This window comes from Cibotium barometz, chromosome 18, assembly GCF_041138505.1.
Source record: "Cibotium barometz isolate CiBa-2024 chromosome 18, ASM4113850v1, whole genome shotgun sequence".
NCBI classification, from domain to species: domain Eukaryota; kingdom Viridiplantae; phylum Streptophyta; class Polypodiopsida; order Cyatheales; family Cibotiaceae; genus Cibotium; species Cibotium barometz.
The window spans coordinates 4,858,458-4,881,375 of NC_141063.1; the positions used below are offsets into that span (position 1 = coordinate 4,858,458).

General features: G+C 48.9%; 2 protein-coding genes across 8 annotated transcripts in view; both read left to right on the forward strand.

Moving 5' to 3' along the window:
* The window catches only part of KEA3 (K+ efflux antiporter 3), a 91,693-nt gene that overhangs the window by 22,349 nt on the left and 46,426 nt on the right, over positions 1-22,918 (forward strand). For all 7 annotated transcript variants that reach the window (XR_015267831.1, XR_015267827.1, XR_015267829.1 and 4 more), the window contains 4 exons: positions 733-1,113; positions 1,298-1,399; positions 3,066-3,146; positions 3,383-3,484. Coding sequence is in view for 2 of the 7 variants with exons in the window: in XM_086811998.1 (XP_086668124.1) it covers positions 733-1,113; positions 1,298-1,399; positions 3,066-3,146; positions 3,383-3,484 (666 nt within the window). In the remaining 5 variants the exon portion in view is untranslated. The remainder of the gene's footprint in view (positions 1-732; positions 1,114-1,297; positions 1,400-3,065; positions 3,147-3,382; positions 3,485-22,918) is intronic.
* On the forward strand, positions 8,543-11,019 carry LOC147628837 (uncharacterized). Its single transcript, XM_086811996.1, has 2 exons — positions 8,543-9,188; positions 9,279-11,019. Exons 1-2 carry the CDS (start codon positions 8,620-8,622, stop codon positions 10,843-10,845), a joined length of 2,136 nt encoding a protein of 711 aa, XP_086668122.1. The 5' UTR covers positions 8,543-8,619; the 3' UTR covers positions 10,846-11,019.

A 22,918-nucleotide genomic window follows, 5' to 3' on the forward strand; every position in this document is an offset into this window, starting at 1 on the left:
CCATGTCATGGCAGCGCATCATAACTTTGCTTATCCTTCAACACTTTACATAGCTAGGCATAGGCATGAGTGAAGAAGTTAAGCTGAAAAGGACAAGCTGATTTAAGGTGCACTGCAATTGCAATTTCATGACTGTGTCGCTTGAATCCAAGTATCACAATGTATGTTTGATCTAGGATAGTTGGGAGTGGTAATGGTCCCTGGCACAGCTAAAGTAGCGGATAACAAGTCATTATGCATAGATGGGTCCATCATGCGACTTTTTATAGAAGACCAATGTGCAATATTGAAGCACTGTTTTTGTAATGAGCATCCTGCACGTGAGCATGTATGTCAATTACCAGTTGACAAGTAGAACTTTTCTGAAATTTGTTCCTATTACTTTTTGGCTGTCAGAGACATGCATGAGATATCAGAGTAGAGTCTACCTGAAAGTTATTGATTTGAGTTCTTAGATGCAAGCGTTTGTTGCTGAAAGCCTAGGGATGCTGGACACTATTCATTAAAAAATCAGGTTTGGGATTGCTTTGTGGAGATGATACCCATCACTTTGCAGCAAGTGATTAGGGCTTTTGTCTTGCCTAGTTACCTATCACTCATTCATAATAAATGATCTGGGCTTCTGCCTTCTCCTTTCCTCATTTGGTTTCTTCTTCATTGTTTTTCTTATTAAGCTAGCAGTAGTTATGCAACATCCCTCTATTTGCCTCATGGCTGTTTAAATATCTGCAGGTAAACGTGGGAAGGCAGCATAATTTCTCAGTTTCCAACTGTTTAATTTCAAGGTCTCAGCAAAGGTTTCACAAATGTTTCACAGATTGCATCACCTCCAAACTGTCAGTGCATCTGCAAGCCAGTCCGATGGATAATATCAGACATGGGGCCATGCATCCCAGACTACAGGCTTGGAAACTTACTCGCAAATGCAAGAAGCCAAATTTATTGGTAGGAGTGCGAAGGTGGTGCTCTAGAAGATTATGCTTTGTCCCAAGAGCTGATGTTAACCTTGCAGCAGGATTGGATGTTATCAATGATTTAGGTCTAGATACTCTAACTTTTTTGGCAGCAACTGTTTTGGTTGTCCCGACATTCAAGGCTATGAAAGCCAGCCCGGTATGCCTTTTTGTTCTCCTCCTTTTCGTATTGCATCGGTCAGTGACATAAATGAGGAGCTAAGGATGCCTCTCTTTTTCTCCATCTTTTCAAATGATATATCGTATGGTACAAGCACACTTTCACAAGTGCTGTAGTTTGAAGTCAACTGGAGTTGGGCTTACTTAAAACACTGGTTTTGCAGATTTTGGGTTTTTTTATTTCAGGAGTTGTTCTGAACCAACTGGGTTTAATAAGAAATATTGTTGATGTCAAGGCCTTATCTGAATTGGGCATCCTCTTTCTTGTAAGTGTATCATTATACTTTATCAGGTTTGCTTGTCAAAGAACCCATAAAATGATGTTATGTTTTAAGGGCCGGTGAAGTCACAAAACTAGCATTGCTCTCATTGCTTCAGCTCCCTCAGCTGCTCATTCCTTCATGTTTGTTTTCTTCTTCTTGTGTGTGTATACACGCTTGCATGCATAAATGTGTATGTGTGTGTGAACTAAGATGACAGAGACCTTAAGGCTGCTTATGATGAGGAGTTTTCTTGTATTTGTCAGTTCATGCCATGTAGGAATGTGAGTAGAACTCAACACAATCATACCTTGATAAAAAGAAGAGCTGATAATGCGAACACATACAGATGGGAAAGTGAGGAATCTGCAAGCTACACCCTGCAACGGCTATTTTTATGGCTGAATTCACTTTTTTCATCCGCACGCGGTGGTCTACCACCAAGCCACCTTGTGGTTCCATGCCCTAGAACTGTTTGTATTATGACGAATGCCAAGCCACACGCTCCTGTCTTAAGCATGAGGTACGGATTGGGCAAATCACTAAATGCCAAGCGCAAATCAGGAAGAGCCAAGCGCCAAGCACAACGGATTTCTCAACGCCTAACCCAATGCAAGAAATGAGAGTTCTACGCTCGGAAAGTGGATGAATTATCCGACTCTTCTTAGGGCCGAACTGCAAAGATGCGTGGAGGAAACTCCGAGAACATCGTCCCCGCACACCTATCACTTGCCCGGACACATGGCACTCCTATGCACGCTCCCTCTATTGTATCCCCCATCAGCCACCTTTGCCCCCACCACTAGATCCCTGTGGCATGTGCTACGGGTACCATGGTGAAGTGTGGGCCACTAAAAGTGACACCAAGGTAGACATAGGATGAGTGGTGAGGCAGAGTGACGCGGGGATATGTAGCCTTGAGCTTACTTGAGCGGCAGTGCTTCCAGGCATGTTTCTAGGAGCCAAGGACGAAGGGTACTAGCCTTGATGTATAGAGCAGCCTTCTAGGGGAAAGATTTATCGGATGAAGATTGGCAGTTGAGAGGCCCGGGCCCACCTCATCATGTTCTTGCATATGATCGGCAACAAACCATCAGTCCCACACTAAATTATCTAGTCAGAGTTTGCTGTAGCCACGATGGTAGTGGATGCACTCTTGGAGACAATCACATACCTCCATCGCGTTCGTCACATGGATCCCTAGAGGTATTCGAGGCTTGCCTTGAAGTCCTCGAGACAACTAGCACTTGAGGGACACATTGGAGTATGGTATGCCGGATTTCCACTTGGTTCTCAGGATATGGGCTCCACATGGACTGCCTCCCACCCCTATAATATAGTTTGGACTCCCCTTTTCTCAGCTCTCTCATGAGGACCCCTAGGAGTTATCTGGTTAGATATCCTCAGCTTCTTCACCCATTGCATATGGATCACACCTTTGGAGCTCCCACCGAAGATGCACTTCTATAGAGATCACTTCCTTAGGCTCATTGAGGATGGATTCATCTAGCAGCCAGGCTACTTTAGTGTTCGCATGTCCCATGCCATGCAGATTGCAATTGGCTAGATACGGGTTTCATCCAACCACCTTAGAGTGGAGAGAGGGAGCGGTGGGCACTTTTTTCCTCTTTTAATTTCTAACTTGATTCGGATATATTTTTTGCATTTTCAGCTGTTTGAGATGGGTCTGGAGTTGTCATTGGCGCGATTGAGAGCACTTGCAAAATTTGCTTTTGGGATGGGCCTGGCACAGGTTTGATTTTTGATCCTGCTTTTTGATTAATGTTCTTAACCAACAGATGTCAAGGAATATTGTGGCACAAGTGAAGTGCTTAATGACCAAGAAATAACAAAATCCTTAAAAGAGATGGCACTGCTATTTGCGATGTTTACGGTTTCTTTCTAGCTGCCTGCATGCTTGTTATTCTATGTGCATGTAGTGTCTAATGCTTGTCTGCTCTAAATGTTTTAGTTCTCAATTTTGTATAGGTTTTACTTTCCACTTTAGCCTTCACAGCATTTGAGCTTCCACCTAATGGTGCCATCGGGACAAAAGTTCTGGAGTTTTTGTTTCATTCAAGGCCAGATTTGGTAAGTCAATTGTAATGTGCAAAAAGGTTGATCTTGTTCTCTTAACACTGCATTGTTAGGCTGCTAGATAATCTTTCTGGTCTAGCTATTAATCAAAATTAATCCCTTTGTAAGAGTTTTGTGAGGATTTTTCACCATCACTCACTCAAGTAGGCAGAATGTGGGAATGGTTATCCATTCCGAAAAATGGTTCATTGATTGAGTCCCTTTAAGGGTTCCTATAGAGAACTGTCACTATCCCATCGCTCTTACATGCAGATTCTGCTATATCTTGGGATAAACTTAAGTTTTTATGCACGTGATTAATCGAATAAGCCATTAAGAGAGGTAACAACTCCTCACGCAGTTCAAGGGCTTGTTTGAAAAATTATTTCATTAATCAAATCCCATTTAAAAGTTTCTAAAGGAGTTTGTCACCATCCCTTGCTCAGGCAGGTAGATTCCAGATGGTGGGAGCGGTTAACCTCTCTAGGGCATTTACTATATTAAATTATTAAATCAACTACCCTCAATATATTTTCTTAGATAACACCTTGATAATAACTAACTTAAACAATCTAAATAAAAGATTGGGATTTATGCCAAGAGAGAATATGCATGGGGCTGGGGCTTGAGATGAGAAAGTACCCATGCTAAAAAGCGGTTTTTGACATGCTTAACTAATTACGATGCATCAAAGACTAACAATAATCAATAACAAAATAAGTAACATACAAAGAGACAAAAGAGGCTCACACTTGGGGACAAATGGGAGACCCCACCCTCTTGAGGGAAACTTGTTCATTTCACAAGAGTTTACAATAAATCCGTCGTGCAGGAGCATCACTCCTTCAGCTTATATTGCTTGTATTGGTGATTTGCACGAAGTCTCGCAGATATGCTGATGAAGGAAGCAAGGGGCATGCTTTTTGTGTTTCAAATCAGCTCGAGTTCAGAGCTGAAAAAGGGTTGAAGCTAGAGCAAGCAAGAGGTCTGATTTAGGGTTTCAAATCAAGTTTAGGGTTGAAACATGGATGAAGCTTGAGCAAGCACGGGAACTGATTTAGGGTTTCAAAGTCAACTCAAGTTTAGATAAAAAAACAAAACTGAGGCTTGAGCAAGGGCCCTAATTTTGGATTTCAAATCAGCTCAAGTTTAGGCAGAAACAGGGCTGAAGCTTGAGCAAGCAAGGGGTTTTCTCCAACATCAATTACATCATACTCGGGGGCGGTTTCCATTAATCAACCACTCTCTTGACAAACATGACTCTTTGGGAACACTCTCCCAAGAGTCAAGCACCACTTCAGTCTTGGGCACTCCTCTTGTGACTTGTAGATGCGTGGGCAATTATTTTTTTTGGTGCACTAATGTAAGCCCAGTGGGGCGTGCCATGATGGATTCTACCACGTGTCCAAGAGATAAAGATATAGAGAGAGAGGAGAGAGAGAAGCGAATAGGAATCTTGCACAGTACACCACACCCCGCCCCTCTTCAGGAATTTATTCAGGAACAATCCTCGGGCACGCTGGCCAAGATCAATACAACCAATGAATACAAAATCAAACAAATATGTCGGTGTAGAAACCCAAGGAGTCGAAGTCGAGGCACAAGATCTCTGATGCCGAGGACACCACAGGGATGACCCACAAGAATCTCTCATTGGGCTAGTACTAGATCCAATATCCAGATCCAAGTCCAAGTCTAGGATCCAAGTCCAAGTCCAGATCCAAGTGCAAGTTCAAGTCCAAGTCCAAATACAGGTTCCAAGTCCAAGAAAACTCAATACCCAATCTGTAGGAAGATCCTCAAGAAGCTCCTCACGAAAGCACACACCAAAATAGCAATAAATCCTAGATGGTGGATTTTCTGAACATATTAGGAGGTCTTCTACCGGAAAGATGAAAAAAACTTGAGGAGTGCTGGTGGCTGAGAGCAGTGCTATTGGGCGGTGCTAGGTGGAGCAAAGCTGCACAGAGGAGGGGGTGGTGGCGGCCGGCGGAGCTGGGCAACGCAGCCAGCTCCGCCGAGTGAAACAAGACAGCACACAATGGCTAGCTCTAGAGGTGTGATCCGGTAGTGTCGGTGATGATGGTGTGTGTTGATGATGATGAAGACGATCTTCTCGCACACTTCCAAAATCTTGTCCACGAAGATGGCGATAGTTAGCTCCAATCCTCAACGATGAAGAGAAGGGAGTGGTTCAAGCCTTTTTATACCTTGGCGAAGCCTTGCTTTTTGCTAAAAAGTTTGCCTTGCTTTTTCTCTTCCCTTTTTGCCTTTGCTTTTGTTCTTTTTACTTTTATTAATAAAATATTACTCAACTTTTGACAAAGTTCTTGTGCTTTGCTTTTCTGACTTTAAGGCCTTACTTTTTGGCCTTAGAGCTGCTTTTTGAGAAAGCGCCTTGTAGATTTTTGATCCGGCTCAGTCTCCTCTTGCCAATGATATCCCTGGCACGAGGTCAACTCAGTTTGAATTTTTACTTTTTCTTGCTTTTTGACCAAGATCGGTGCTTTTTCTTGAACAAACCTTATGGTCCTTGTTCCCATGCCTTCTTCCATCTGTCCAATGTCCGGGCAAGGGTTCCATCATGTGAAATAGATCTCGGAGGGCCAATTAGTTAATTTCCTCCCTCTTATATCGCAGTTGTCCTCAACTGCGGATTGCAAATGTTCCAAGTATATCCATATGTTCCTAGTACATCCATTTTTTGCATATATATCCATATGTTCCCAATACATCCATTTGTTGCATCTATATCCATATGTTCCTAGGACATCCATTTGTTGCATACATATCCATGTGTTCCCGATACATCCATTTGTTGCATATATATCCATATGTTCCCAGTACTAGCTATGTCGGGTGAACTTGTGCATTTGGTCTTTTCCCATATTTGTGGTGTCATTTGCTCATCTGGAAACATCTCTATGCCTTATCCTTGACCAATGGCTTTGTTCTCGATGGTACTTCTTCATGGCCTATCACATGTGTTAGATAAAATAAATGCATACTTACCTCCTGCAAAAACTAGACAGAAGCTAATCAACAAAGAAGTATGCATCATTCGCATCTACTGGGTATCGAGGTACTGGCAAGGTAGTCTGGAGCCCAGTGGACTATCACATGCCATAAATCTAAGCATTGTCCACACATCAAAAACAACGCACAAAGTCAAAGAAATTCAAACGTACATCACTATGCAGTACACAAGTAATGATCCTCTTGTTCATGGATTGTCTTGTCTGGTTTCGTCGGAGACCATGCTGAGCTATCTAGCTCTTGAGGGAAACCGCTCAGACTATCGCTCAAGGCCATCTGGCCACTAGGACCGCTCGAGAGTTCATCAATAGTCATGTGGGCCATCTGGTTGCATTGACCGCTCGACTATGAAATCTCTGGACCATCTGGTAGCAATGACCGCCTAACTGTGAAATCTAATATAGTCATCTGGGCCATCTGGTCGCAATTACTGCCCGACTATGAAATCCAATACAGTAATTTGGGCCATCTGGTTGCAATGACTGCCCGACTATGAAATCCGATACAGTAATTTGGGCCATCTAGTTGCAATGACTGCCCGACTGTGAAATCCAAGATATTTGGCATCGTTTTCGTCCAATGGGTCATACGGCATTGTTGCCTCCCATATACAAATCTCGTTTTGGCATCGTTGCCGTCAATGGGTTATTTGGCATCGTTGCCACCTAAATACAAATCTCGTTCTGGCATCATTGCCATCAATGGGTCATCTGGCATCGTTGCCACCCAAATACAAATCCTGCTCCTTATGCTATCGGGCATTGTTGCCACCCAAACTAGAGCATGTCCAAGTAACCAGTATACGAGTAGAATAATGATCGATTCCAGTCCAATATATATATATATAATGAAGAGAGCAAGAGGTTCTATGAGGAGAAGGCTATCTCATAAAGGGGGAAGGGGGGGGGAGAAGGGGGGGGGAAACAACCACATGCCTCTATTAGTGAGGAAAGGGCCAAGCCTCCAAAGTCTCAACAAGGCTTCCTGCCGCTTCTGCATGCGGGCAGAACCTCCCTGCAGCTTCCCCCACTGACCGCGGAGGGTGTGAATGATGTCGAGCCATATGCTCCTAATGGTCTCAGCCGACGGAGTGTGGGTACCCTTGATGGCCTCGCTACATCTAGCACGCCAGATGTGCTAGGCTGCTATGCTACTACAAATCTCCCAGCACTGGCATGAGCCTGGATGCCAAACACTTGCAGGTGGAGCTATGACTGGTACTACTACAATACGATGGTGGGAGACCTGAAGGGCATGGCCTCCCCCATTCTCCTCGTAAGTCCTGACCACTCTAGCCTTAGTGGCCCAAGCCACAGTACCCCAAGTGATAATCCGGGTCGATGCCCTGTCCATAGCAAGGATGCGGAGAATCCGCTGCCAAATTTGCTGAGCCTTCGGGCAATCCCAAAGGCAATGTCGCTGAGACTCCTGAGGGTGGCCACACCTTGGGCAAGCTGCTGGCCGCCCCTCGACTGCCAGCCAAGTACCCACTGCCAGATTCCTGTGTGCCGTCAACCAGAGGAAGAGAGTGATCTTCCTTGGCCGAAAGCTGTCCCAAAGCCGCCTCCAGAAATTTGAAAGGAAGCGCTGTGATAGGCAGAGTCACACGGGGACGCGGGGACGGGCCGTAGGGACGCGGGACGCGGGGACGCGGAGACGGGGACGGCCGGGGACGCGTGGGACGTGCGGGGGACGCCGTGCAACACGGGGACGCCTGCAGGCGTCCCGGGGACGCGTTCCCGAAACGGGGGACGGGCAGGGGACGCGGTGAGGGGACGTCTCCAACGGCCAGAAACGGGCAGAAAAACGGGCGGAAACGGGCGGAATTCCAGCTATAAAAAAAGGCACAGTCTCTATTGCACCCACACTCGTTTCTCAAGCCTCATTGCTCAAGCTTCCAAATCCATCTCTCTCCAAGTTGTGCCAAGTTGTGCCAAGTTCCAACTTCCAAGCCATCTCTCTCTCTCTCTCTCTCTCTCTCTCTCTCTCTCTCTCTCTCTCTCTCTCCAAGCCATCTCTCTCTCTCTCTCTCCAACTTCCAAGCCATCTCTCTCTCTCTCTCTCTCTCTCTCTCTTGCACCCTTCTTCCCTCTCTCTCACACTATTCATCATTCATGGCATCTCAAGGTGAAGGCGCCGCCGCCACATCTTCCGTTGCGGGCTCTTCACGAAGGAGGCCGGCGGTGCACACATGGTCATGGTGGGATGAGGTCCACTACGCTAGTCGTGGAGTGGGCGGTGGTTCAAGGGCATGGAATTGCAAGCTTTGTTCCTACAAGAGAAGTGGCGGCGCCAACAAAGTGCGAGCTCACTTTTTGCACGAGGCCGGTCATCAAGTGCAATTTTGCGCACGTGTTACTCCTGAGAAGCGAGCGGAGCTTCTTGAGAAGCTCAAGGTTTATGAGGTGGCCGAGGCGGCAAAGAGAGGGCGACATGTTGCCGTTGATCCTCATGATGTGGTGAGAGCACGAGAGCAACCGACGCGAATGGAGGTGGAGAGGAACCCAAATCTTGCTTCAAGCTCTCAACCATTCAAGTCCACTCCATCCACATCGGGTGCCTCCATTCCCATCCGCCGTCAATCCACTCTTAACGAGAATTGGAACCCAAAATTGAAGGATGAGGTGGATAGGTCGGTGGCTAGGTTCTTCTACCACGACCACATTGCGTTTCAAGCGGCACGGTGAGAGTCGAGACTCAATTCTCTTCACTCTTTTTTTTTTTAATGTCTCATGCTTCAAAGCATTTACATGGTTTTCCTTACTTGAAATAGGTCTCCTTACTTCCGTGAGATGGCCACAAAGATCGGGGAATATGGCCCCTCTTATGTGCCACCTTCATCGGAAAAGATTCGCACCACTTTGCTTGATAGGGAGAAGTTGGCCGTTGAGCAGGCGGCGGCGGATACAAAGGCAACATGGGAGACTAACGGAGTCTCTCTCATTGTAGACGGATGGAGTGACACGCGCAAGCGCTCCATCCATGGAGTGGTGGCCTACTCAAGGGGCAAAGTGTACTTCATCGAGTCACATGATGCGAGTGGCACTGGGAAGGCCGTGGATGTGCTTGCCGCGGAATGGGCGTCCACGATCGAGGTCATTGGGCCGGAGCTTGTGGTCGGCATGGTGGCGGATGGAGAGGCGTCAAATAGGGCAGCCGGGAGCATTATTGAGTCAATGTATCCATCCATCACAGTTTCTTTTTGCATGGCCCATTGTCTCAACAACCTCCTCAAAGACATAGGTGCCTTGCCATGGATTGCATCCACCATTGAGGAGGCTAACCAGCTTGTATCCTTTGTCCTCAACCACCAAAGGCTGCGACATGAGTTCTCTAAAAGGAGCACTCTTTCCCTCCTCAAGTATTCTGAGACAAGGTTTGCATACAACTTCCTCATGCTAGGCCGCTTGTCTACATGTGGCGGAGCCCTAAGAGGGCTTTTCCTTAGTGATGAATTTTCAGCCATGCCGCAGTCAAAATCGGCAACAGGGAGAACATGCCGAGATCGCGCCGATGATGCCGCTTGGTGGGAGAAGGTGAAGACACTTGATGCCTTGGTCAAGCCTATTGTTCACCTTCTACGAGTCATTGACGGCCGTGAACCATGTATCGGCAAGGTCTATGAGGCCATGGATCGCATGATCGAGTCACTCCAGCAGCTTGTGCCAGACAGGGCCGAGTTTGAGGAGATCCACTCATTATGTGAGTCCAGGTGGAACTCCTACTACTCCCCTCTTCATGCGGCTGCCTTTGTGGTTGATCCAGAGTTCCAGGGCAGAAAGCAAGAGGCCGACAAGGAAGTAAGCAGGGGATGGCGGATCATTTTGGAGCGCTTAGAGCCCGACCCTACCATCAGGCGGAAGATCAGAGACCAGCTATCTCAGTACAGGACGCGGCAGGGATCTTTTGGATGTTTAGATGCACAGCTTGACCGCCTCAAGATTGGGTCTCCTCTTTGGTGGGAGGATTACGGATCAGATGGGCCGGAGTTGCAGCGCTTGGCTATTCGCATCCTTAGCCAGGCTGTGAGCTCTAGTTGCTTGGAGCAACTTTGGAGCGTTTACAGTCACATTGCCTCTAAGAAGAGGAACCGCCTTGAAGTGCAAAGGGCAAGTGATTTGGTTTTTGTGAGCGCTAACTTGCGCATGCTATGTGCGACAGCAACAGGGAAGGCGGATCCCTTCACCGAATGGGAGATGGCACAGCAGGATCCTGCAGCTCAGGAGCATCTTGAGGAGGTAGAGGAGGAGCCACAGCCTGAGGGGGAGGAGGAGGCGTCAAATGGCATCGATGACTTCGACTTCCAAGCCTCCCGTCAGGCTAGCACTTCAGGAGCTTGAGGCTTGACTCTTGAGCCTTGAGCCATCTCACCTTTTTTGTGCCCACTGCCAATGGCCATGATCTATTGTGATCTATCTAGTATCCCTATTTTGTACCCACTCTTTTTTGTAACCCTCACTGCCCATGAGGCATGTACTTATCTCTTTGTATCTATCAGACTATCAATCACATAATCAGTGTGCCATCGATGTTTTATTAGCGCATTTTGCTCAAAATGACTCTTGTTTTTTTGTCTATTCGGTGTAAAATTTTGTTCAAAGTGTGTCTCTATATGTATGTCATGCATACAACTCCTAAATTGCTTTTAAAAAAGAGGTTTTTTTTTGCCGTTCCCGACCCCGTCCCCGGGACGGCACTTCCCCGTCCCCGTCCCCGTCCCCCGTCCCCGTGTGACTCTGGTGATAGGCCCTGAGACTGCCAGTGTGTTGCTGTTGCCGGTGTGCAATCTATCTCTGACATCTGGATCCTGCGGGTCAGCCTTGCTGTATATGCAAAGAAAGGGGCATCCAGAGTCTCCACCCGATCTTGGGGATCATGCCACGTCCACTCTCCAGGGTCCCGACTCCCATTGCGACCGCGTGAAAGATCGGCACTCCCAAATCTATAACCGCCAAAATCTCTCCCTGGCCACCTTGGCCGGTGCTGGATCTATGTGCCATACACGTGCCCGAAAACCAATCACCCTCATCCTCTGCAAGGTGCAACCTCTGAAATCCTCCAAGGGGTGCTTTGATCTCTCTAATCTGCCATGTAATCCAATAGACAAAGCGAGCAGACAACTGTCCTCATCTGATCCATAGACCGCCACGAGAATATCGTGTCTGGTGAACATATTGGGGGGGTCGGGTTTGGAATAGGAGTCAGCCACTCCGGAGCAATGGCTGAGTCAATGTCGATGCTGAGCCTGTCTCTACCCCGGATCCCTGTCAAGCTTCTCTCTTGCTCCTCCTGTGGTAACTGCCTATGTGCAACCCAATGTTCAAGAGACCTGGCTGGTCCCATGCTCAAGGTGCCCGAGGATATGTGCGGTCGGGCCCCTAGCATGTGGCCACTGGGTAAACGGATCAGGGGGTTCCAGATCAAAGGCTGCCAAAGCTGCTCCTCTGAGGCCACTGGAACAATCTGTCTGAGGGTTGGCCTGAGATGATCCCAAGCACGAAGTAGACTGGCTATGAATCTGTCCTCAAAGGCAGGACTAAAACCACGGGCTCGCATCTCTGTGAAGATCCATCTAGTGCTCTACGGCCACGGGCCTCCAAGGCTTAGAGTGCGGGCTGAAATCCGGGCCAAGAGGAAATCCTTCCAAGGCTCACCACCGGGTTGGAGTCCTCTGACAATCAACTTGCCCAATAGGGCACGGCTCTGTATAGCTGGATCAATGAGACCTAGCCCCCCTCTGCTATGTGGCTGAATGATCACTCTCCATGCCACCTTGGCCTTGGCTGGCCTCCCATTACTTCTGGCCCACAAGAAGTTCCGGATCAAACGCTGTACCTGGCCAATACAAGCCCGAGAAAAAGCCCAGCACGAGGTGATGTACCACATGGTGGCAAGCAGTACCTAGTTCGCCACCACCACTCTGCCTGCAAGGGATAGCCTCGCCAAGCTCCAATATAGAAGCTTCTTTCGAATACTCAAAAGAAGCGGAGCAAGTTGCTGCTCGGGAGAGATATCAATGCCAACCTGGCAGCCGAGGTATCGGACAGGAGTGCCTCGTCGAGATCCACTAGAAAGCCTCAACTGGTCGCCAAGACGGGGTGGGTGCTAAGCCTACCCAAAAACCACACGACTTGTGCTAGTTGATCTGTGCTCTTGATGCACGGCAGAAAATCTCTATCGCCTCCGCGAATCTCTGGAGATTCCCAACATCTCCAACAAGGTAGGTTGCTGTGTCGTCTACAAACTCTGAGTCCAGTAGCTCCTCCTGCGTGCGGAGGGGAAGGTGCAATCCCTGAAGTCCGATCTCCTAGGCGAAGAGAAAACTGCTCATGGCCTCGGCGACACATAGAAAGAGGTACAGTGCAAGAGGACAGCCTTGTCGAACAGAGTGGGAAAGGGGGAATCTGTCGCCTCGGGCTCCCTGAATGAGAACTTGGCTATGAGATGCAGAATAAAGTCCTGAGACTCCGCGGATCCACTCCATGGGGAATCCCATCTGGCTCATAGTGCCCTCCAGAAAGCTCCAATCCACCCTATCCATAAGCTTTCTCAAAGTCAAGGAGTAGCACAATGAGGTCCTGCTGTCGCATCTTGGCCGAAGCTGTCGCGTCCCAAAAGGTAAAGATGCTGTCCAGAATACTCCGATCCTGAACAAAACCAGTCTGAGTGTCATGGATTAAGTCTGGGAGGGAAGGCTGAAGACGCCTGCTGATGGCCTTGGCCAAAATCTTGTAGGCCGTCCCTTGAAGGCCTTGGCATGGTATCTATACTCCACCCTCCTCTCCTCAATGGACCGAATCTCCGTGCGGGCAGCTGCAATCTGACTCTCAATCCACGGGCTGTTCGGGGAACGCTCTTGAAGACGTTGAAAAGAGGCTAAGCTCCTCCTCAGACTCCTCCTGCTCCTGAAATCCCTCCAATCTCCTCTGGGCTGCCTCCTGTAAGAAAATACAGACCTCCCCAAGGCCCTCATCCAAAGTGCACGCTGCAGATCCTGAGGAAAAGTCTAGACCCGCCCATATTTGCACAATCCCGGCTACAAATCTCGGGGTCCTGAATGAGGCTGTCTGGAATCTTGGAGCTCGCATGTCTGTCATGCCTCCATGGATCCTCTAGGGATAGAATAACTTGGGCATGATCTGAAAATGTAGTGCCTGCCAAAATACCAACCATGCCTCTACGGCTGCAAGCCCACTCGTCAACATAAAACTTGTCCAGCCGAGAGAGGTTGGGGCCAGTGCTCCTATCCAATCGAGTAAAGCTAAGACTCCTAGGGCTGCACCCAAACTGTGGAAGATGCGAAGGTTCGTGTCCCCTAAGAATCAATATCATCTCCTCCCATGCAGAGTACTCCACCCCTGAGATAGTGGTCGTGCCACCTCCAAGTCTGTCCTCTGCTACCTCTATCATGTTGAAGTCACCGCCCATGCACCAAAAATCAGCCCGGGGAAGGGCCTGTCGGACGGTGCTCTAAAGATAGCTCTACCTGCAGCCGCATCTGGGGCATAAATGTTGAGGAAGCCAACGCTATCCTCTCCAATTAAAATGGTAACCCATTGAGCACGTCTTGGAGCTATGACTCCTGATCCTGTCATAGACGGTAGAAGCTTCTCGCTGACAGAGAGACACACCCCTCCCTGCGTCCCTGAAGGGCCGAAGGATGGAAACCAAAAAGTATGACTCCTGCCTAGTAGAATCTTCCCACAGCGGCGGGTACGCCCCTCAGTAAGATGGTGCTTCTGAAGGAAAAGAATGTCGATAGATCCCCCTACCATAGCTCGATGCAACTCTCCTCTAAGGACGCCTCGTCTCTGAAAGCACTGAGGCCCCCCTAAGCTTTGAATGTTCCATGAGACAATCCTCATGTCAATCTCTGTGTGAGGCGGAACTACTGGAACTGCCCTCCACTCGAAGAGTCTTGGGCGCGGGCTTAGACGGGGAATAGTCACAATCTGTCCTAGTGCGTAGTTGTGCCAAGTGGGTGTGGATCGTGCCCTCCATGTACTGCCACTCTGCTCGAGCGCGAGAGTATGCATGCTCCGTGCTCCATCGATCACAATGGAGGTATCTGTAAGAAGGGGGGAGAGGTCCTGCGAGAGAGGTATGCATGAACACAAAAAGCAGTACCTCCAGGCTGGAGGTCACAATCTCCCCTCCCTGGTCTCGGTGTGCTGATCCACCAAGCTCCATCCTGGCCAAAGGCCATAGATGAGTAAGAACATATGTGATCCGGAGATCCTGCAGATGATGCGATAGCTCAACTGCTTGATCTTGTATGGTAGCAGCCACCGACTCTGAATCCCACTCTGTCTTGGGGGCTGTGCTCAAGGGGAAAGAGAAGATCATCCTGCCATTATCTGGCGTAGAGGGTCTAGAGTGGTGGAAGACCACACATACCCGAATAGGGGTTACGGTCTCCTCAAACCTATCTGTCCCTTCCGTCGGAAGACACCGGAAGAAACTATAATCCATAGGTTGTCCCAAGATCATGGGAGGCCCGCCTCAAGACTCGGGTGGGAGATCCCTCACTGGTCAGGCCGCAATGGGTCATCTCCACACCAGCTATGAGAAACGATGAATCAGGCGGTGAACGGTCCTCTCCTCTTCGGGTCGAGGGTGCAAGGGGCCGACGGGAATGCTCCGGTGAGGCAGAGGGAGGGGGGGTTGCAGGCACGGAGAAAGAGGAAGGGGAAAATGAAGCGACTGCGGGAAGAGTTGGAGGCGAGGGTGGGGAAGGGGGGGGGCGGGGGGCGGCGGGGGACGAAGCGAGGGGGAGTGGGAAGGCGGAGAGGTTGGAGAGGGATGCTGTTGAGAGGTATCCATCGGAGAGGAAGGCTGCTGGGGAAGGCTCCACGAAGCGAGGGTGGGGTCAACCTGCCCCATTGGGCACTGAAGGCCAGAGGAGAAGTCGCAATGAGGAATCGGCCGCCACCTCAGGGGAGGCGGGGGGGGACCCTCTCGTGACTGGAGGGGGCCTGCCGTCTACGGGCGGCGGGTGCTATGATAAGTGCTCGAAACGGTTCTTTGACAGAACGGAATCCTCGTGCATGTTGCTAGCCTAGCACGCACGGTGGCAACGCTTAGCTTTGGTGCTCGTGCTTCTCCCTCGGCCCCCTAATGAGGATCTGAATGGGAAGTAGGAGGGGGAACCACTGGGGGCGGTCGCCTAGTCTGACGCCGAGGGCAAACTCTGGTGAGATGACCCATCTGTCTGCAGATAAAGCATTGGCCTGGAAGGCCGGAGTACTCCACTCGCTGCATAATGGGATCGCCCCGAAGACTGGGATTAGATATGATGTGAGGCACAGAATCCGGCGAGGCAATACAAATGCGGAGAGATGGAATCCCCGCTGCTCGTGCGAGGGCCGAGGCAACGGTGGGAGGGGATTCCATCACTCTCCTGATGGCACCACCAATCACTGGGAGAAGAGGAAGGTATTCCTTCTTGAGGCCTGGAAAGCAGACTGTCAATGGGTCAGATGCCGGGTCGAAGCCGTGCTGCCACCGTGCAAAGAAGGCCTGGGCCGTACGCAGTGCAATGGGGTCAGCTGCATGACAAGATCAAATGCCGCTGGTGAGTCGAACTTAACCTGGTAGTAGCTGCGTCCCAAAGGATGAATATTTGCGATCTTTGCTGGCGCACCTAGGAGGCTAGCGTGAAGCAGATCTCTGAGTTGGCCACGTGCGGGGTGGCTACCGACAATCTTGCATACCAGAGTGGAGGCCTCTAGGGATGCGACAGTCCTAGCGAGAAGCTGCATGCCCGCTTCGGAAAATGAAAGGTAGGTAACAGCGCCTCGGTCGGGGGAGACGGAGTGGCTGCCATGGAGTCCTCCTGGGGGCGAAGATGAGAAGAGGCCGAAACTTGCCGAGACAATGAAGAAATACCCACAACCTGAGGGCGCTGCCAGAGGAACAAGGATGGGCTAGAGATAATGATTGAATTAAATTCAAATGGTATGCCTTTGATGAAACGGCCACCCCCTTCTCTTCTTTACATTCCAACCTTTCTTAATCCTAAAAGATTTACTAAGTGATTAATTAAACTCTTCTTATTGTTTACTCTCTTGAATTTAGAAAATTGTGTAGATTAGAGTTCTATAATTCTAAATTGGGTTAATTAAGTTAAGTGGAGAAAGATAAAAATGAGAAATGGTCAGCCATACAAATGAGGTTATGGTAAAATTTTCCAGAATTGAAAAAGAAAGTTTGTTTTTATGTTATTCCAAAAGAGTGATTCCCACCATTTTTGCATCTAAAAGAAATACTAAGGGAGGGGCGGAGGACGCAGAAAGGAAAAGAACAGAAAAAGAAAAAAGAAAAAGAAAAGAAAGAAAAAAGAGATGAAAAGATGAAAAAAGAAAAAAAAAAAAGAAAGGAGAAAAAGAAAGAGAAGAAAAAGGTAAAAGAAAAAGAAAAGAGAAAAAGAAAGAAAGAATGAAAGAAAAAGAAAAACAAAAAAACAAAAAAAAGAGAGGCGGCGAAGGGAAAGGGGCAGAAAAAAGAAAGGGAGAGGGGGGTCGGCGCTGAATGAAATGGAGAGGGAGGCGGACAAGAAAACGAAAGGGCAAGCGAAAGGAGGGGGGTCAGCGCTAAACCAAACAGAGAGGGAGGCGGACAAGAAAAGAAGAGAGGGGGGGGGTCGCTGTGGGGCGCAGCTGCGAGGATGGGGCACTAGCAGCCGAAAGGGGGGGGGGAGAAGCGCAGGCAGAACCACAGGAGGGGGAGGAGAGCAGGCCATGCTACGAATTTTTTTGTGGTTGCTTCTTTTTTATGTTATAACTCAATGTTCTTTCTCATACAGGGCCTAATAAAAGTAGCTTTCCAAAGCTTGAGTTGTAGTTAGTATGCTTCTTTGCTCTATGTAAGGTGGAGCATGGCATTTCTTTGTTCACTTTTGGCCTCAAATTCTTTGTTTCACATAAACGGGTTTGCATCATAAGAAAAACCCTTTTTGATGACATAAGAAGTCACCAAATCTTCATTGTGTAATCTGTTCCAAAACATCTTTGAAGTCCTCTTTGGTAGCATAAAGATCTTCATCAAAGTGAAATCCATAGAGTAACCCATAGAAACCTCATGGCTCAGGGGCCTCTGAGATAATGCATATGCTACCTTGTTGTTTTTTATGTTCATAGGCCACAGTATGGCCTTCTTGGTTCAAGACTGCTCTAATGTAATCTTCATCATGTTCAACCACAAAAAGGTCTAGAATGACCAACACTGGTCCTTTGCTAGCATAAAGTTTAATGCTTCAAAGGATTCTGTTTCAACTTTTGTCCACAAAGATCCCATGGCTTTCTTTGTTAAAACTTGCATATTCCTGGCATCATGTCAATTTGATAATCCTTCTGAAATGGTGACCCTTTTGGCATGAAGATAGGCTTTGATAGCTTCAACTCCTTCGACTCGGTGGCTCTTTCCTTGATGAATTTCTTCAAACATTTGAGCCCTGCTTTGGTCCTATTCCCTCTTGGTTTTCCAAGCAAGGAATTCTTCGTCTCTGGCAAATTGCCTAAACTGCTGAAAGTCATGATACTCTATTGATGACATGGCCGCGGTCTCATGAGTAATGGATCGATGACCCTAGTTCCCATCCTGAAGTCCTAGCTTGGCCTGACAGTTGTTCCCCTTCATTAGGTCCTTGGTTTCCCTTCTCTTTTTTTTTTTCCCGAGAAAAGATCCTTTCATTAGTTATATAAAAACGCCCGTAGGGCTACAAAAGATCCTCTCCTGCTCATAAGAAAACAGAGCAGAGAACAAAGCAAGGCAGCCAGGGAGACTCTCCCTAGGTGCTGAAAAGTACAAGTATCAGTACAAAGAACTGAGGGGCTATATCATACAATAGGAGGGGGGAAAAGCCAAACAGGTGGCCTGTAGTGCCAACGGGGGGACCCCGCGTGTAGGGTATAGAAGGGGCCGCTGCGCCAAGTGGTGTGAAAGGCCTGGCGCCGCGAGACCGCCTCATCCGAGTCGCCCCGGATGCGGTCATACTGTCCTCGCAGGGTGTGGATCAACTCCTGCCAAATCCCCCGAATAGTCTCTGCTGGTGGCTCCAATCTCCCCTCAAAGGCCTTGAAACACCGGGCCCTCCAGGTGAACTAGATGGTGAGGCTGCTGAGGAGCTCCCATCGTAGATCCCTCTCCTGTGTCCAGCCGGCGGACGAGAAATCCGGTGAAGGAACAAGGCGAGGCTAGCCCCTAATGAATCTGATGGCCTGGCTGTCCTGCTCCGTCTCATAGCCCATAGCAGGCCTTGACGAAGTCGACCAAGCAGCGGCACCCCACGTATACATACCCTCTGGAGAGAGGGGGGCCAGAATGCGCATCATCGGCAGCCAAATCTGTTGCGCCTGAGGACAGTCCCATAGGCAATGTCTTTGTGTCTCCATTAGGGTGGCCGCATCGGACGCAGGCCGTCGGAAGACCGCTGTAGACAAGCCAGGTGCCAACTGCAGAGCCCCTGTGGTTGGGCGACCAGCCACTGGAAAGTCGAGATCCTGCGTGCCTGTCGACTAGCCCAGAGCCTGGTCCAAAAATCCTCCAAGAACTCCTGTGAGAGTCCCTATAGCTGCCAGTGCCCCGATGCAGCTGGAGAGACCATCCTCCTTGCCGTCAAAATATGTCGCCCCAACCGAACAGTATACTAAAAAAAGGTGATTTCTGTGGCCTCAAGGGATGCATAAGGATCATGCCACTCATACTCGCCAGGGTCCCATTGGAGCCGGGCCAAGGGGCGCGCTGCATATGCCCATATGCACCAATCAGAGTCCACATCTGCAGGGTCTGGGTCAATATGCCACTTCCGAGAAGCGGCGGCCACTACCCGTATCCTCTGAAAGATGCACTCTGCAACCAAAGGCGACTCCACCTCCACTCTCTGATGAATGGGAGAGTTAGGGTTAGAGTTCATGTGGGAGACATACACAGAGAGAAGCAAGGGAGAGAGAGAAAGAGAGTTGTGGGGATAAGTCAACTCATGGGAATGAGTGTGTGACTCCCCTATCACACATGTATATTGCACTAGTACACATAGTGCACTTAGTACATTAAAAGTACTAAGTGTACTATGTACTATAACTTATGGGCTTGTACACACTATAAGGGTGGGCATAATACTTGAAGCAATGAAGAGCTCTCACCTGTGGTTGCCATAGCAATATGCAACCTGTCAATGCCTGACTCCCTGCAAAATGTGCAAACACTGCACCAAAAGCACACAAAGTGCTCACAGTTATTCTCCCAAGCTTTATCTCCCACTGCGGAAGCACAAATGCAACTCTACTCCCACTTTATGTGATGAAATCACCAAAATTTGGTGGTTGCAGATTTAGGATAGCACCTTAAATGTGCTCTGTTCCCCTTCCAAAGTACTGTACAATAGTACCAAGTGCTCACCTGTGATGTACCAAACCTGTACCGGCAAGTACAGCAGCTGAAATTGAGATTTTTGCTCACTCAAATCAATGTGCAGCCATGCCAAAACTTGTACAAAGCTGTACCAAATCTGTACCAACAGGTACAATAGCAATAAATGCTCTCCTGGCTGTCCAAATGGGTGAAAATCTGACTTTTACAGTCCCGAACACTGCATACAACAGTCCCAAACAGAAATTGGGCAAAAGCCCCTTGACTGCAAGCTGATTTCTGAGGATTCAAGGCATAAATGTCTTGCCTGCTGCTTTGCCAAGCTCAACAAGCATACAATCTTGAAAAGCCCCTTGATTTTAGATCAATTGCTGATCATACATGGTACATTGACGCACATGAAGGCATCCAGAGTCTTCACGGTGCTTCCCCCTGGCCACATATACATCTAATACATGAAAGCCCCTTGATTTACAGGCACATTGAGTGCTTGACAGGCATCAACACGTTGCCCAAAGCATCAAATGCGAGTGCCTGCATGCAAATCAATCCAATCGGCACAAAAGCCCCTTGATTTGCACTACAATTTGTTGCAATTTTGCCCGAATGTGCGATTTCTCACATCATACAGCATGTATGAATGCTTAATTGCACAATTACATCAAAAGCCCCAAATTTCGACAACCAATTTCCTGCAAATTGATCCTGATTGTGACCAATGTCACCCAATTTTGCCAATTTTGTTCAGAAATTGAGCAATTCGGCACCTGACCTGCTCAATTGATGATTGTACCTGCTCAATTGCAAATTGGACATGCAAATTCCAAAAATTGAAGCAAATACCTCAGGTAATTTTCTGATTTTTTCTGTGATTTGCAGGCTGAATTTTGTTGTTGCAGGAGAAAGGGGGGGGGGGCACGTCTGATGCTGCTGAATCGGATGCTGCTTGTGTTGATGCTGATGCGCCTGCTGTGCTGCAGTTGTACGGATGGCTGGGTAGCCCTCTGCGCTGCTTGGCTGGGCAGCGTGGCTGCTGCTGGGCAGCTGCTGCTGCTGCTGTAGGCACCTAAGATGCATAGGCGCACGAAAGAAAACCTGGATGAAGCCAACTGCAGAGGCGCCCGCACTTCGATCTCTATGCACGAAAAGCTCCACGCTCGCCTGCACGGGGACACGTGTTCGTTCCACGCTCACGTATTGCTGCCTTCGCCACCTCCGCCTAGTAGCGCCTTCTCATGCCTTCCTATTCACACATGAGCGGTGACACCTTCTTCGATCTCGACACCATCAGCCGCATCGTGGTGAACTTCTTGCAGCAAGAAGGGAGAGCAGAAGAGCAGGATTTTCTTGCCCTGTATGACTATGAGCAGAGCTCTGGTTCTCCTCCTCAGAGCTCAGTCATGAAGGCTGCTCGCGTCCTCGATTGCTACCTTGCAGAAGTTGCGCCTGATGCAAATCTTAACGTCTCCAAGTTTGTTGCATTCGCTGAATTGATGCCTGAGTATGCACGCGTGGTTGATGATGGGCTGTATCGGGCGATTGACATCTATCTCAAGGCTCACCCAGGAGTGAACGAGACGGACAGGAAGAAAGTGTGCAGCTTGATGGACTAACCTATGCTCTGATACCAGTTGAATGGGAGAGTTAGGGTTAGAGTTCATGTGGGAGACATACACAGAGAGAAGCAAGGGAGAGAGAGAGAGAAAGAGAGTTGTGGGGATAAGTCAACTCATGGGAATGAGTGTGTGACTCCCCTATCACACATGTATATTGCACTAGTACACATAGTGCACTTAGTACATTAAAAGTACTAAGTGTACTATGTACTATAACTTATGGGCTTGTACACACCATAAGGGTGGGCATAATGCCTTTACCCCAACATCTGAAGTCTGCCCTCATCCTGGATCTCATAGTAGAGGCATCTGCCATCCTCAGTGCAAGCTCTGACAGCAATCAGGATCTCCAACTGTGTAAAGGCTCCCATCCACCGTGGGGCCACGGGCTCGAGAGGCGTGAACCACTCCTCTGTGAGTGCCTCCTGAATGTCATCCCTCATAATCAACCCCCCTTTGAAGTGACTCAGCCTCTCCACCTGGATCTCCTCTGGGAGACTGCAGAAGGCCTGCCAGTCTCCAAAACTACGTGCTGGGCCTGCTGCCAATGGTCCCCGGGCTAGACGCGGCCGAGAACCCAGCATATGACCCTGCTATGTGCAAACTGCTGGGCTCCAGATGAGCGGCTGTTTGGCCTGCTCCTCATCACAAGAAGGAGGTCTCTGAGAGAGTCTCGGTCTCAACAACTCCCAAGCTCTCAGGATGCTCAAGGCAAATTTGTCCTCCCATCCTCTACTGAGGCCTGTCCTCCTCATCTCTATGAAGATCCATCGTATCTCTGGTGCCCAAGTGCCCCCTGCTGGGGGAGCCCGAGCCTGTAGCCGCTGCAAAAGAAGCTCTTTCCAAGGCTCAGCGCCTGGAAGCAGCCTCCGAACAATAAGCTTCCCCAATAAGGCTCTACTCTGATCAACTGGATCTATAATGCCCAAGCCTCCCTGGGCCAACGGAAGTGTAATAACTGCCCAAGCAACCTTTGCCCGGGCTGGCTGACCATCCCGCCCAGACCAAAGAAAGTTCTTGATCAGCCTCTATACGTGGGTGATACAAGAGCTCGAGAAGATCCAGCAAGACGTAATGTACCACATGGTCACTAAAAGCACCTGATTTGCCACCACCACCCTCCCAGCCAAGGATAGCCGAGCTGTACTCCAATACAAAAGCTTCTTCCGAATGCTCAGAAGAAGCGGGGCAATCTGCTGCTCAGGTGACAAATCTAGTCCAATCTGGCATCCCAAATATCGCACTGCTGTGCCAGGAGGAACCCATCTAAAACCCGGGTCTGGGCTCCATGCTGGAGTGGGAGCGCTACTGATCCAAAAGGCCACTGTCTTGCGCCAATTGATCAATGCTCCCGAAGCTGCACTAAAAACCTGGAGCGACTACTCTACCCGCTGAAGATTGGCCTCCTGGCCATGCAAAAATAAACCCG

Excerpts from the sequence above, each read along its gene's own strand:
- LOC147628837 (XM_086811996.1), top strand. The coding sequence starts at position 8,620 with ATGGCATCTCAAGGTGAAGGCGCCGCCGCCACATCTTCCGTTGCGGGC. Across the intron at positions 9,189-9,278 it reads ATTGCGTTTCAAGCGGCACG|GTCTCCTTACTTCCGTGAGA; the intron begins GTGAGAGTCGAG and ends TACTTGAAATAG.